This window comes from Lissotriton helveticus, chromosome 11, assembly GCF_964261635.1.
Source record: "Lissotriton helveticus chromosome 11, aLisHel1.1, whole genome shotgun sequence".
NCBI lineage: Eukaryota > Metazoa > Chordata > Amphibia > Caudata > Salamandridae > Lissotriton > Lissotriton helveticus.
The window spans coordinates 172,626,179-172,640,775 of NC_136072.1; the positions used below are offsets into that span (position 1 = coordinate 172,626,179).

Sequence of the window (14,597 nt, forward strand, 5' to 3'; positions counted from 1 at the left end):
AGGACCTACTAGCAATGAGGGCATTGACATCTATTGAAGAAAACATACTCTCAAACAGAGAAGAAAGTGAAAGTTCATTTCAATCGGACATTGACTTTTGCAATAAATCTGGAATACCCACAAATAGTGGAGGTGAAAGTGGATTGAAGAAACAATCACGGTTCTGTCCGCAATTACCACCAGGGAATAAAATCGACCTATTCCATGAGATAATGGTGGAAGAAATAACGAGAATTTCAGGAAAATCCGTAAAAAATAAAGAGAGGCATGGAAAACAAGATCATACAATCTCTCGTCAAAAGAATATCAGGCTATGTCAGAACTTAAAAATGGTCCTACCATAATAATAAAATCCTCAGATAAGGGGGGAAATATTGTGGTGCAAAACATCATGGATTACATCACTGAGGCGAAAAGGCAACTGAACAATCAAGATCACTTTGAACAACTAAAAAACAACCCAATGGAAGAGTGGACAGAGGAATATCATGCTCTACTATTAGGGTGGAAAGATAAAGGCTTGATTGATTTCTAAAAACAGACAATCCTATTACAGTCACTATCTACTTTTTACCAAAAGTACATAAGGCTCTGGTAAAACCGCCTGGGAGACCAATAGTGAGTTCCATAGGTTCATTGTTAGAAACAACTTCAAGATTTATTGATATATTCCTAATGAACTATGTAACCTCACTACCTTCATATCTGAGGGACACAATGGACTTTTTAAATAAAATATCAGGGATTGAGTGGAAGACAAACTACCTAATGGCAACGATAGACGTATCGTCTCTTTACTCCTCGATATGCCATAAGGATGGAATAAGAGCCATTAAAAAGACCTTGGAGACACGATCAGTTAGTCATCTAGAACACTTTGCAATGTTGATTGACATGCTAACCTACTGCCTGACACACAATGTATTTCTTTTCTTGGGTAACCTGTACCTGCAAAAGCAGGGGACCGCAATGGGGACTTCTTTTGCTCCAACATATGCGAACCTCCTGATGGCCATCTGGGAGAATGAGGTCATGGAACAAGAAAAGAAAAAAACACTCAAAAATTAAAACCTGGTGTCGTTTCATCGACGACTTGTTTGTCATCTGGGACGGAAGCAAAGAAGAGCTCCAAATGTTCATTGATTCACTGGAGAATAACAATTGCAATCTCCACTTTACATCAGCCATAAGTGAAAAAAATCTAATTTTTCTGGATGTAGAAACCTTTGTCAAGAACAACCGCCTATGTATTAAGATACATAGAAAACCTACATCTTGTAATAGCATACTTCATGCTAACAGCGGGCATCCAGCGAAGCTCAAGTGGAGCATTCCTTATGGTCAGATGTTACGAGCAAAAAGAAACTGCTCTGAAACGGAGGATTTAGAACAGGAGATTGAAAGAATGAGTAACTGATTCCGGGAAAGGAGTTACCCAAGAGAAGTTATCGAAACAGCAGAATCCAGAATGAACTCGAAAAAGAGAACAGACCTCCTAGTCCCAGCAACTGGCAAAACAAAGGGGACGAACATCGAAACAGGAGAGACAAATAGCGTAACACGCTTGATCATGGACTTCAACAACCAAAGTGACGATTTGAAGAAGGCACTGAAGAGAAATTGGAACATCTTATTACTAGATGAAACTCTGAAGGAAAACTTACATCATCTCCAAGTGTCATCTATAGAAAGACGTCATCTTTACGTGACATACTCACTCAGAGTCACCTACAAATCAGGCAACCAAGGAAGATCTCATTGTTAACTACACCTGGATTTTGGAAGTGCGCCAAATGTAAGGCCTGTGAACATGGCCTAAACATTACAAAATACAAATTGCAAAATGGGAGATCTGAAAAAATTATGGACCACATAACGTGCGAATCAAAGCATGTGGTCTACAGACTATTGTGCCCATGTGGGAAATCCTACATAGGAAGTACCATAAATAAACTAAAATTGAGGATACTCCAACATCTACGTGCGATTAAGAACGAGGACCCTAATTACCCCATGGATAAACATTTTGCTGAATGTCATCAGAGCAATCCCAACCTACTGAAATACTCAGGGATTAAGCTCAGTAAACCATCATAGAGAGGGGGAGATCGCACATTGCAACTACGGAAACTAGAGTCCAGAATGATTCTGGGAATGGGGACAGAGTATCCGTATGGGCATAATCAAGATGCTGAACTATTTTACATCTGTAAATAGACTAAATGATGAATTCAGGCAAGCATCTGAACTCCAATATTGACTGGCTATGTGTATATAGGTATAAATATCTTAAAAAGTAGTGGTGGGGTAGACCTTTAAACTTGAATGAATTGATACAATAGATAGGAGCATGATTATTTGAAAATAGATGGTAAATAACGACTGTGAAGTTATATAATTTGGATAAAAGATGGAGTTGATTTCAAAGAGTTCATTGAATCAAAATAATTTCTTGTAACAGAAATATAGTACTTTACAATATAAAGAGCAATTTGGCCAAAGAAAACATAAAGGATTTGAATTTGGACTTCGGTTGACGAAACAAAATTGTATATAATGTATATAGACGTTAAGGACCAAGAACCCCGGGAAGAACAATTAATTTTGAAAACAACATAGGGAAACAAGACATGATAACTCTTGATTCTTTGAATTACTAGTACTTCACTGTGATCAAAATAATTCTCATCAGAGATAACTGCACGCTGTGTGCAATTAAATGTAAATACTTGAATTACTTGAACATTTACGTGTACTTTACTGTGATATTTAAGTGAATTTAAGTTATTTCAAGAAAATGGCAACCTCTTTTTTGCCATTAACTGTAAACAAGGTTGACAGTCTAGAGGAATAGTAGAAATGGAAAAGGGTATTTGCACTGTGCACTTTAAAAATGGTCTAGACACCAGGGGCCTTATTTATGAAGGCCTTGCACCGCCGATGCGCCACTTTTAAAATGGGAAAAAGTGACGCACTGGCGGCACAAGGCCTTCATATATAAGGCCCCAGGGACTTTATGGTCCAGTGAAAGGCTAAGAGTAGCCGAAACGCGTAGGCCGTCCAATTACTGCACGAAACTTTGCACATAGTGTGTAATATAAAATAATTTGCTAAAAAACGTACCTGTTTGCTGTGCCTTGGCTTCCGCCCGGAGTGGACAAGGAGGCGAGAGGATTCAAAAGATATGTATATATATATATATATATATATATATCCACTTTTTTGCTGAATTTGTGGCTTTATGACTCTGGGCACTTCATCACTGCTAACCAATGCTATAGTGCTTTTGATCTCTCATTTAAACATGGTTGAGTTGGCTTATACCCAATTGACAAACTTAATTTATTATTAAGTGCCTGTAGAGTGGCATACCTTATTCCCAGGGCCTGTAAATATATGCTGATAGTGAGCCACCCACTTAAGTAGCACTTCAAACATGTCCAAGGACTGCCACTGCAGCCTGAACACAGTTTTGAACTGTAATGTCAACTTAGAATTAAAAACCCCTTGCCAAGCCTTTAACTCCCCTTTTATTTCATATAAGTCACTCCTAGGGTTTGCCTAAGGATGCCCAAGGGCTGTGGGCTGTGTAATTAGAAGGTTGAAAATGTACTTCTAAGTTTTACAAATCCTGGTAGTGAAAAACTCCTAAATTCATTGTTCACTACTGTGAGGCCTACCCATTCCATAGGATGGGTGGGGATGTGAATTTGGAATAGCAATGAATGGTAAAGTTGGGTTTTTGATTACAATTTTGAAAATGCCACTTTTAAAAAGTTGTTACGAACAACAGCGGCAACCCTAGGACCTGAACCAGGGGCTAAATAATACTGGAATCCAGACAGTGGTTCAAGTACAACATTACCAACGAGAAAGGATTTAAAGCATAAATACTAGGACTTTTGGTTAAAAAGAGAAAGAGAAAAAAAGAACAAAAGATGGTGCTAACCAACAGGTATAGCACCCAAAACCCATGCACAGATAATAACTTTTGATTTGTAAGATTCTGATTCTGATGAATTCTTCTTGATGATGCAGGTTATTACAATTTTTTCTTCCTCTTCCAAAATCATTTGGTTTCATTTTGAGCTATATCTAATGCACTTTTTTCATACTTCACTTTTCTGTGGTATATCTTTCTTATCCTCTTCCTTTCTGGCACTCAATTATTCTTTGGGTGTATGACATACTCAGTTGTTCACTTCTTTGGGCCACACAAGTGACTCCTTTACCTTGCTTCTGTGTAAGAATATTAGTTTTCTGAAACCCATGTATATATTTTATTATAGATATGTTATTGAAATCCAGTGGACGCTCTTATGTCTGATGTTTTGTCCTTTTGACGACCCTTTAATTAACTACGGGTCAAAACACCGCCAACGCTAACATGTGGCTCTAAATGAAGAGGATACATTTTTTGTTGTGTGTCTCAGTTTTGTTTTGAACCATGTTTTTGTAGCTTCCCTCAGTCACGTTTTGTTTGTTTACACATGTCATTGTTTATACTTGTAACACTGTGTAAACTTGTAAGTGCCATCATTGCTTTGTGTATGACTTTTTGATAATAAATCTTACAAATCTAAAGTGATTATCAGTGCATGGGTTTTGGGTGCTATAACTTTTAAAAAGTTGGCATTTTCTTTCCTTTTGCCCTTTGGTGCTTAAAGCCTGTCTTAGGTCACATAACTGGGTGTAGCTGACAGTTACATTTTGTGAATTCCGACCAAACTAACACCCAGTGGAGGGATTAGGTGTGCCTTAATGGGTCATTTGCTGCAGGAGGAGGGATTGAGGTGAGCACAACCTCACTTGCAAATGAATGACCTGTGCTCTGCCTTCAGACAATGGGCCTAATAACCTTACATTGGTATTTCAGCCAGCTTGGAGCCTGAGCAGGGTAGCCAGGATATTCCATGCACTTCAACAAACCTTTCTAGATTAACGGTACCAGGGTATGAAAATAGGAACTTCAGACCCACTCTTTAGTTCACTACTGGACCTGCAGAAGGAGTCTCAGAGGATTGCCTGCTGGTGTGACCTGATGTGCACTCTGCCAGACTGCTCCTGTACCTGAAAGGAATGCTTTGCTGCCTGGAGTCTGCCTTGAACCCTCAGAGGCCAGCCCAGGTGTTGACCTATACATCTTCACCTGCACCCAGGACTACCAGAGTGACTCCAAGGGCTAGTTTGCTGGCCTCCTGTTCAGAGGCACAGGGGCGCAAAAGGCTCCCACCATCTTAAACCCATACCTGGACCCAGCCTGAGTGAATCCTGAACTCTCAAGAGGTGTCCCACCTGTCCTGGGCCCTTGTTTGTGGTGCTAAATGTGCCCAGATGGCCAAATCTTAAAATTGAGGACTGCCCAGAGAACCAGGAGGAGACTGTGACCAACTGGCCTGCCTATACATCCTAGGTGCATCGGCAGTTGGATTGACTTTGCGGCTTCTCCTGCTACGTTCTTCACTGCAGAAGCAAATCCAACTCAGGGGTCCTTCCCCAACGGGATATCCGACCTCGTGGATCTGTCTTTGGCTACAGCCCTGTGCCTCGTCCCGCTGGAGATTTTCAACGACCATTTCGGTGACTAAGTCCAAACATAGAACTCTTCACCGTGGCTTTGACCAAAGGCCATCTAACTGCAACACTCTGTCCTCAAACACCTCCTACTGTCTTGCCCTGCTGAATTTTACCTTCTCAGACACTTTTTCTCAGCATTTCTTCTAAGTCTGAAGGTAAGCGCTGACCAATCACTTCTTGTATCCGAACTTCATTGCGGTCGGACATATTTTTTAACTTTGACTCGGTCATGTGCGACTAGATATCCACAGTTGGCACTTTGATCTTTTAGATGCTAGTGTACACTAAAACCTTGAAAATTCATAACTCTAGTTCTACTGTTTGGATTTTTATCATTTTGGAGTCAAATAATGTATTCAAATCTATTCTATTTTTCAAAACTGTTTTGGATTTTGCTTGTGTTGTGTTTTTACTTTATTACTGTTTGTGTGCTACATAAATAATTTAAAGATTGTGTCTATGTCAAACCTGACTGCTTTTTGTGCTAAAATACCCAGGGTTAAGCACAGGATAATTGAATGACTTTTTGGGGTTCACCCTGCAAGGGATTTATGGTTCTTGTTTAACCAGGGCTCACACCCCAGTCAACCAACAACTCAATTTCTCACAATTACCCAGTGGCGATCGAACAGCAATACCACAAAAACTGCTGAACAGAATTACAACAAAAAAGTGTGCTCTTTGTAACTTTGTGTAAATCCATTAAAAATTATAAACAGTGAGGTGGGCTGTTCCTAAAGGAAGACAGGGGTGGAGTAGCTCCTATAAGGAGAAAGAGCCTCACACACTCCGAGGAGTGTCATGCTTCAGCATAGGGCAGCTCCTCGTTGGGACCGTGCTACAATGACCAACAAGCCCCACAGGGGGGCTCTTTGCCAGAGATCTTTTATTTGCATTACTGATGGTCTCAAAAGCAAAAAATATCTCCTTTTTCCCATGACTTGATAAGAATGTCTGCATGTTGTACTAGTGTGTGCTTTGATGTACAATCTGTATAGGCAATGGTGTTCTTTCTTGACTGTGGTGTGCTTTAAAATGCCTATTGTTTGATTTCACTGAATTGTTAAAATATTTTGGTGTCCAGAATCATTTGTAGAAGAAAATACATAATAAGATATCACAGAGTGATGTCTTTACAGGATACAACTGTTTTAGCAAACCTATCCTCTGTCCTGTTTGATCCTGAGCAATGGGAGACTCCGCGCCAATTCAACCCCGGCCACTTCCTAGACAAAGAAGGCAACTTTCTGAGCAAGGAGGCGTTCATACCATTCTCTGCAGGTAATCATATCACAAGAAGGATGACATAATATTTGAATGTGGACAGTATCTAGCTTTTGGCCACTAGTTATTAAATATAGATAATATGGGTGGAATGCTACAGGACACCTAAAATGGCAACTGGATTTGGCTTGAAAATAAACAGTATGTGCAAGATAGAAATGTCAGTGTGAGAACTAGTGTAAGAGCAACAAAACCCTGGATTTTTGTAATATTTTAGGCCTATGATAATGTTTCTTCAGAATTTGAATGTATTTTATTTGACAGAAGCACTTGGGAAACCATCATTTCCATACTATAAAACTCGTCATATAACCACTTACAGCATAGGGATGTGTATGTTTAGAGCATTAATGAACAGTACAACAAATAAACAATTGTTGTTGCTTGTGTGCAGCAAGTACAAACAAGATCTCATTACATCATTCAAAACCCATAGCATTTCCAAACCATGGCGGAAATTCATCAGTACTAAAAGGACAGTGGAGTGATCAGCCACATGGTTCCGCAATCAGGGAGCCAAATAAAAAATAACACTGGTCACACATCCTAGTAAATTTGGAGGTCAGAACCATTAGGAGATTGAGAGGGGCAAAATCCAAATATCTGGAAGCATGATCCTACCAATTTTTATCTTTCAAGATGCCTGGTTCATCCAGACAGAGATCTATGCCACAAACAGCATTAAAGGGGACCGCGGTCAATGCAGTGGCCATCGCGCCTAAGAAATAGGGGTTCTGTCTGAAACCTCTTGCGCATAGCAAGTAGTGCATTATGAAAAGGAGTTTGCTTAGCCTGATCTGCTTGGATACCAGCTCAAGTGTGTTGAACGTTTAGTGTCTTACTGCAACTGGCATGGAAGAATTGGGCACAAAATCCACCCAGGTGAAGCACCATGACTGACCAGCATCTAGTTTTTTTTGTGATCAGTTACAAAAAATGCTCCCATACACCTTGAAACGACTGCCTTTTGAGACCGGTTTCATTGCACGCTATTCACATTTATGCACTCTTTTTTCAGGTATTACCTGTGGCAACTTATAGGGGGAGGAACCAGGATATGGAGCGCATTTCGCACATGTGATTTGAAGTCAGGCACAAATGGTGTTAGCACAGTACTCTGAAAGAGGCTGTAAATTTGGAAATTGACCATGGGATTTTCCATCAAGGGACCACTCTCTTGATGAGTTAAAGGCAAATCCTTCAGCAAGGGTAACAATTAAATGAGGGATTTTACTAATGCCTCCACCTGGGAGTTGATGTGCAGGGATACATGGTGAAGTGTGTCTAAGTTTAGGTGAAGCTAATTTGATGGACAATGGATCCAAGATAACTGTTGGTGAAATAGTGAAAATGTGACCTTCATCAGCTCATGCATTTCACCATCACAAAACATTCTAGCTACCAAATAACCAACCCTCCTCACAGAGATAATCTGAAATATATAACAAGAAAAATCCTTTCACACTATGGGCTATAGCCTTTGTCAAGATCCAAGCTGTCACACTAGGCATCTGTAGGGAGGAAGGTCCACACATTAGGCCAAGCTGTGCCATTCTGCTCTTTGCCAAAGGGTTGTTGGCCCTATTGTATAGAATGTGTTCATTCACTCAGAGGTAGGCCCGCTCCTACCTGTGAGGGTCTGCTGCACAGCTGTATTACATGCAGCGATGGTGCTGTCTGATTGGTGTCCTCATCAATGACACATCACAAAAACTTAAGACAGGGGATCCTTTTATTAAGGTTAAGACCCTTGAGGATCCTCCTTCAGTGTAGCAGCACCTGCACGCTGTATATTGGAATCCCTGTATTAGTTGTTTCAGTGTTCGCTTTCTGGGTGCAAACGAGCAAAAAACACACAGAACTTCCAAGCAACACCACCTAAGCAAAATTTGTATGATTGATATAACTGAGCAGATCCTGGTTGTTGGACAGTTCTTTTCAGATGCAATTGGGCTGGAAGGTCACTTAGTATTAAGGATGCTGGACTTTCACCCATGTCATGTGGCCTTCTTCATCATCGAGTCGCTTAGTACCCCTGAATTTTATTTATATCAATTCGAGAAGGTTACCCTTTGGAGAGGATCTTTTCACTTCTGGGGTCAGTGAGTTATAACTGTGTATTGGAAGATTGGTAGTGTGTCTTTCGTTTACGTTTCCCCATCTCAAGGCTAAAAAACAGCGATAGACATGTAGGGCCAGATGTAGGTCGGCAAATACCGGTCGGTAACGGCCGATTTCGCCAGTTACCGACAGGTATTTGCAAATGGAGATGTAGGGGCCTTAAAATTTACAGAATCGGTATATTTACCGAATCGGTAAAGTTACCGATTCGGTAAAATACCGATTCTGTAAATTTACCGAATCGGTAAATCAATATGTAGGTGGCACTGAAAACAGTGCCACAGGCCCTTACCGATTCGTTATTTACCATGTAATACTATTGCATGGTAAATAACGAATACCTGTGTACATGCACATCTGTGCATGTACACCTGTGCCATGTGGCACACATACATGCCCTAAGGGCATGTATGTGTGTCACATGGCACACAAGCCACAAACAGGGGTGCAACAGGGTGTCAAAGTGACACCCTGTCCCCCTTGGCAATTCGGTAATTTTACCGATTCTGTAATTACAGAATCGGTATTTGCCATTGAATCCTATGGGCTTCAAGGCCCATAGGAATCAATGACAAATACCGATTCTGTAATTACAGAATCGGTAAATACCGAATCCTACTGATTCGGTATTTTTTACCGAAAAATTATCTACATTAGATTTACCGATTCATGAATACCGAATCGGTAAAATTTGGTATTTATGAATTGGTAAATCTAATTTACCTACATCGGGACCGTCGTGCGGTTAAAGACAGTGCCTCGTTGAAGTAAAAAGTTACCAACGTCAAAGGAAAGGGGGTACACGTAGATCAAGGTACCAAAACTAAGTGCCTCTTAGGAAAGGGCAGGGTTTTACTTTAGATACTGTAACTATAAATGTAAGTAATTTTGCATTTTAATCTACATGGTAACAACTTCAGTTTTATGGATAAACCCAAATTTGTGAGTCCATAGGGTCAGGTGATAGCTCTCTGCTTTTTTTTACCTACGGCTTCCCAGGGGCATATTAACAAGCCAAAAAAGCGGAGATAAAACTATTGCCCTATTTACAAGAGGGTGCTAACATGCATAGTCGCATGTTAGCACCCATTTTCCCGACGCCTCCCTTTGCATCTCTAATGAAATGCAAAGTGGGCGTCACTGGGCAGTACAGCCTTGCAAATATCGCTGATGTGCACATTGCAATATTTACAAGGCTGCCCCAGCATTTTAGCAGACGTTAGTTTTTGGAGAAAACTGCTGTTTTCTCCAAAAACTAACGTCTGCTAAAATCCTGACTTATCCACAGGGTCGTATGAGCAAGGTTATCGCCCTTTTGCAGGGAGCAATGCTGGAAAACCAGGGATGTTCCCTGCGAAACTGCGATTTCCCCCACTATCTCTGGAATTTATATCGCCCTGGAGCAACGCCTTGTTGATAACATGCTCCCAGGGCGATAAATTCCAGAGATAGTCGGCGATGAATAACAAAGCGCTAAGCACGCTTTGTGTTATTCATCGCCGTTCCTTACTGATATGTCCCCCAGTGTCTTGAAACTTGTATAAAAAAAAGTAATGGGGATTTCTAAATAAAGGCAGTGAAGAACACCCAGACCTTGAACACAACGGTTAGGCATAAACTCACAACACTTTGCTTGGTTTTGGATATTTGGAAAATGTGGGGCATATTACCAACAAATAGCGATATTTATCGCTAAGTAGGGTAAGAGGCAATATTTTTATCGCCGCGTATCGCCAGGTTTTATCCCTGAGATAACTTGCTATTAGCAAGGTTTATCTCAAAAGCGATAAAAATCAGGCGAAATGCGTGAATATCGCTGAGAATACAGCGATATTCACGCATTAGCGACGAAATGCTCTTAGCCATGTTATCCACCTCCCATTGGATAACATGGCTAAGAACTGGTCTGAGCAGGCGTTGTTTTTTGGCGATAGCGGGAATATTCCCATCGCTACGCCTGCCTTGCTAATAGGCGATAGCGACGTTAGCGACTGCTTTCAGTCGCTAACAGGTTGGGTACGCCCACTTTGCATGTCATTAGCGATAAATACCGCTGACATGAAAAGTGGGCCCCAAACTGCTCGCTACCGCCTAAAAGCTGTCGCTAACATCAGTTAGCGACAGCTTGCTAATAGAGCGATAGAATTATCGCCACTTAGCGGTAGAAAACGGCCGCTAAACCGGCGATAATTGCCTATCGCCACCCTTGGTAATATGCCCCGTAGTGTGTAGAATTAAAACCCCAAGAAGATATAAGTTGTGCAGCAACATCACATCAATTTTCACCTGACCCCACAAAGACATGGTAACATGTATTCACATCACTGTTCTTGGACTAGGGTGCTGGGAACTCTAATCACCTGACTAACTTCCTACAATGTGGATCCAGGTACATGGAATTAACCTAGTCCTAAAACTGGCCAAAACTGGAGACTGATATTAGCCTCATGGTGTTTCGTTGCATGGGCCTAATGCAAAGGAAAAGTCCAACAGATCTGTAAGTAAACATCAAATTCATCATAATAACTTGTCGCTATATTAATGAGTCTCCCTCTAGATTATTGGGAAATATAGTCAGGCCACTGAACTTTTTTTTATTTAACACCATTAATGGTATATTCAAAGAGTATTTGGTGATGATCTGTATCGGAAATTTCAGAGAGTGAGCCCCATTCAGTCCAGTAGGATGGTATATTATATTTATTCTATTTTAAGTCAAAGGAACCCTAAAGAGTTACCTAATATAGTGGCCCTGGTTTTGAGGCAAATGTGGTTTTCTACGTGCCCCTATGGATTCCGACAAATGTATGGAAAATCCTTTTCATGTAGGAAGGGGGCAGCTGCTTGCTGGTCCTAAATTTTAAATATTGTTTTTGGACCTCTTCAAATGCTGAGTTGCAACCATTACACATTATCAATTATACCATGTAGATGTGTGGAAACTCTAAAATCCCTCTTCTGTATTCAGTAAATGGTGTGTAGTCATACATGGGTCATTACAGGGTTTCCTTCAATAACTGTCCAGTACAGACCATCTGCCTTGTGAATCATTTGTACAAAGTGGGCTACTCAATTGGTTGTTTGTTTCACACACAGAATGTTGCATGTGTTCTTGAATCCTGAATCAATTTTTTTGTGTTCATCCTGATGTTTCACCTGTTATATGGGTATGCTATTCTGCAGATAATATTTGTGCTGTGACAAGTTTTATGTTTGCATTGTTCCCAGCGAGTATTCGGCCCTATATCTATTGATGTGGTCCTTTTGTTTGGTTGCAGAATTACAGTGGCCAGCTGGGACATGCCCTTTTGAGCGTCCTATTTGTGTGTCTCAGTCTAGTGTGGCTACCCTGGTCATTGACATTCTTTCCTCTTTCAAAGAGGAAAAGTGGCCATTGGATGTTGTTAGGGCCAATTTGTATCATTCCAGGATCCATATCAATTACCGACTTCAGTTTGTTGGACAATGTAAAGAACTTTACGTTGAGCAAAAAGCAACACTAGACCACCTACGGGTGAGTTTTCTCAATCCAGGTGGCCGCTGCAGGTTTCTACCACTCGCGCTGAGAAACCTGCCCCTCGCATTGAGTAAGTTGCTGCTTGAGTAGAACATCTACTCGAGCGGCAGAAAAGAAGGTCCGCCCTGTTGCACTGCGGTGGTGCCATTCATGCTGATTTTACAGCACAAGACAAGCTCCCAGTGCAAAATATCTGTACAACTTGCCTCACTCCAATTGCTTGCGGAACTCAGCTCAGCAGAGTGCGGTGACATTGTTTTTCCGCCAAGGCCTATTGTAAATATGGTCCATAATTATTTGAAATACATTGGAACCCTCCTTATGGTACCCAAACTTTGTTGACTAGAATGTGAAAAACGAAAACTAATAAAATAAAAAGACTTAAGAGGATCTGCCTGTATTCTTACAGGATATTCAATGGTAAACTCTTGTGAATTATTTTTTCTGTGACCTGGAGAAGACAACATTGTCAGAAGTGGGCCAAAATTGTTAAGTCTGATGTGTAAGAGAGTGAGCAGTACATAGTGAACACATATTCATTTTAATTCTAACATAAAAAACAGGAACCTGTGACACTAGTGGTAAGTGAAAATGCACACTACTTTTAATGGACACTTACCTCTGTCTGCCATAAGATGTAGATAACATTCTCTTCACAAGCTAGCACCTTTGCACATCCCAGAAGAATATAAACAGCCTAGATCTATCATCATTGCTTGTTCTAGTTTACATTAAAGAGGGCTGGCAGGTAGGTTCACATATACTTATGTCCCAAAACCTTGTTTGGTGCCTTTTTAATGATACACTTGGAGGCTTAAGCAGTAAGATTGGCAAGTCTCTAATTAGTTGAGCTCCAGCTGAGGTTGCCCCATCCAATCAATATTTGGAGAACTTCCATTACTTCAGTCCTGATTCCCAGCTGTGTGCACATCACACATGCCTGAGAATATTCATTGGCCCCAATGATCCATGTGGCTCTTCGAGTGAGTAATTTCGGTCCATGGCTTCATCAGATGACAGTACTCCTCTTTTTTCTCTACTGCAGGTCATCGTGTGTGCTTTGGGGAGCAGCTGGCAAGGACCGAGCTCTTCATCTTCCTCTCTAGCCTTCTTCGGGCCTTCACCTTCCGGCCTCCTGCAGGAGTAAAGAAACTCAATGAGACCTACATTTTCTCATCTACATTACATCCTCATCCATATACGGTCTGCGCTGTTCCACGATAGCCCCAGGAGAACATCCGTAGGTAACCTGCTGCCTTCAACAGACCAGATTCAACAAGTTGTAAAGAAAAAGTGCTTGATTTGAAAAGTTAAGTATCAATGACATTGAAAATCATCTGGAAACACATGTGATGTTGCTATTGAAATAAAATAGATTTTCCTATCAAACACCTCATGGAACCTATGCCTACTCTACAACAAACACCTAAAAATTAATTCTGTACATTTTTCATAAAAACAAAATAGAATGATCCTTTATTTGAGAATTCAAAATAAAGATTGTAGTGAAGAAGAAAGAACACACATTATAATTATTATAGCCTGTGATTGACAGTACAACCTTCTTTCTACCTTCAATTTCCATTAAAAAGTACCAATTTCATGCACTGTTTTACTTTGTTGCTCATAAAAACCAATAAAATTGTTTATAAAAGAAAAAAGTAGCAATCTCCTTCAGTGATCCACCAAAATATGTATTGAGTCCAATGGAAAGTTCACATTAAACTAGCATTTTAAAGTCGAGCAGTACTTGATTATTATGGCTTTAGCATGCCCAGCATCCAGTTTTACATAAAAATAGTGAATGTTTTATACAATAAATTTTAAGATGAATAGACAAACTAGCACTGGTAGGGCTTAGGCCCTGATATGGCACCATAGCATACCTACTATCCAAGATTAAAGATATCCAGTGAGGCATGCATGGAAATTAGGAATGCGGACAAGAAAGACCAAATGTCAGACACTTTCCAGCTCAGATGCAAGAAATTAGAACATCCTGCAGTCCAGAACCATCAGCTTTGTTTCTTCTACATTTCCACGAGGAGCTGTAGTGTCATGTCTTCAATCAATTACGAGGAGACCAGGTGACCCTTAA

At 40.6% G+C, this 14,597-nt stretch overlaps 1 protein-coding gene across 1 annotated transcript in view; it reads left to right on the plus strand.

Moving 5' to 3' along the window:
* LOC144791729 (cytochrome P450 2J6-like) overlaps positions 1–14,232 on the plus strand; it is a 165,375-nt gene extending 151,143 nt beyond the window's left edge. Inside the window, exons 8-9 of the mRNA XM_078666497.1 lie at positions 6,717–6,858; positions 13,545–14,232. Of these exons, the coding sequence (XP_078522623.1) occupies positions 6,717–6,858; positions 13,545–13,723 (321 nt within the window). The 3' untranslated portion in view covers positions 13,724–14,232. The remainder of the gene's footprint in view (positions 1–6,716; positions 6,859–13,544) is intronic.
* Positions 14,233–14,597: the final 365 nt, after the last annotated feature.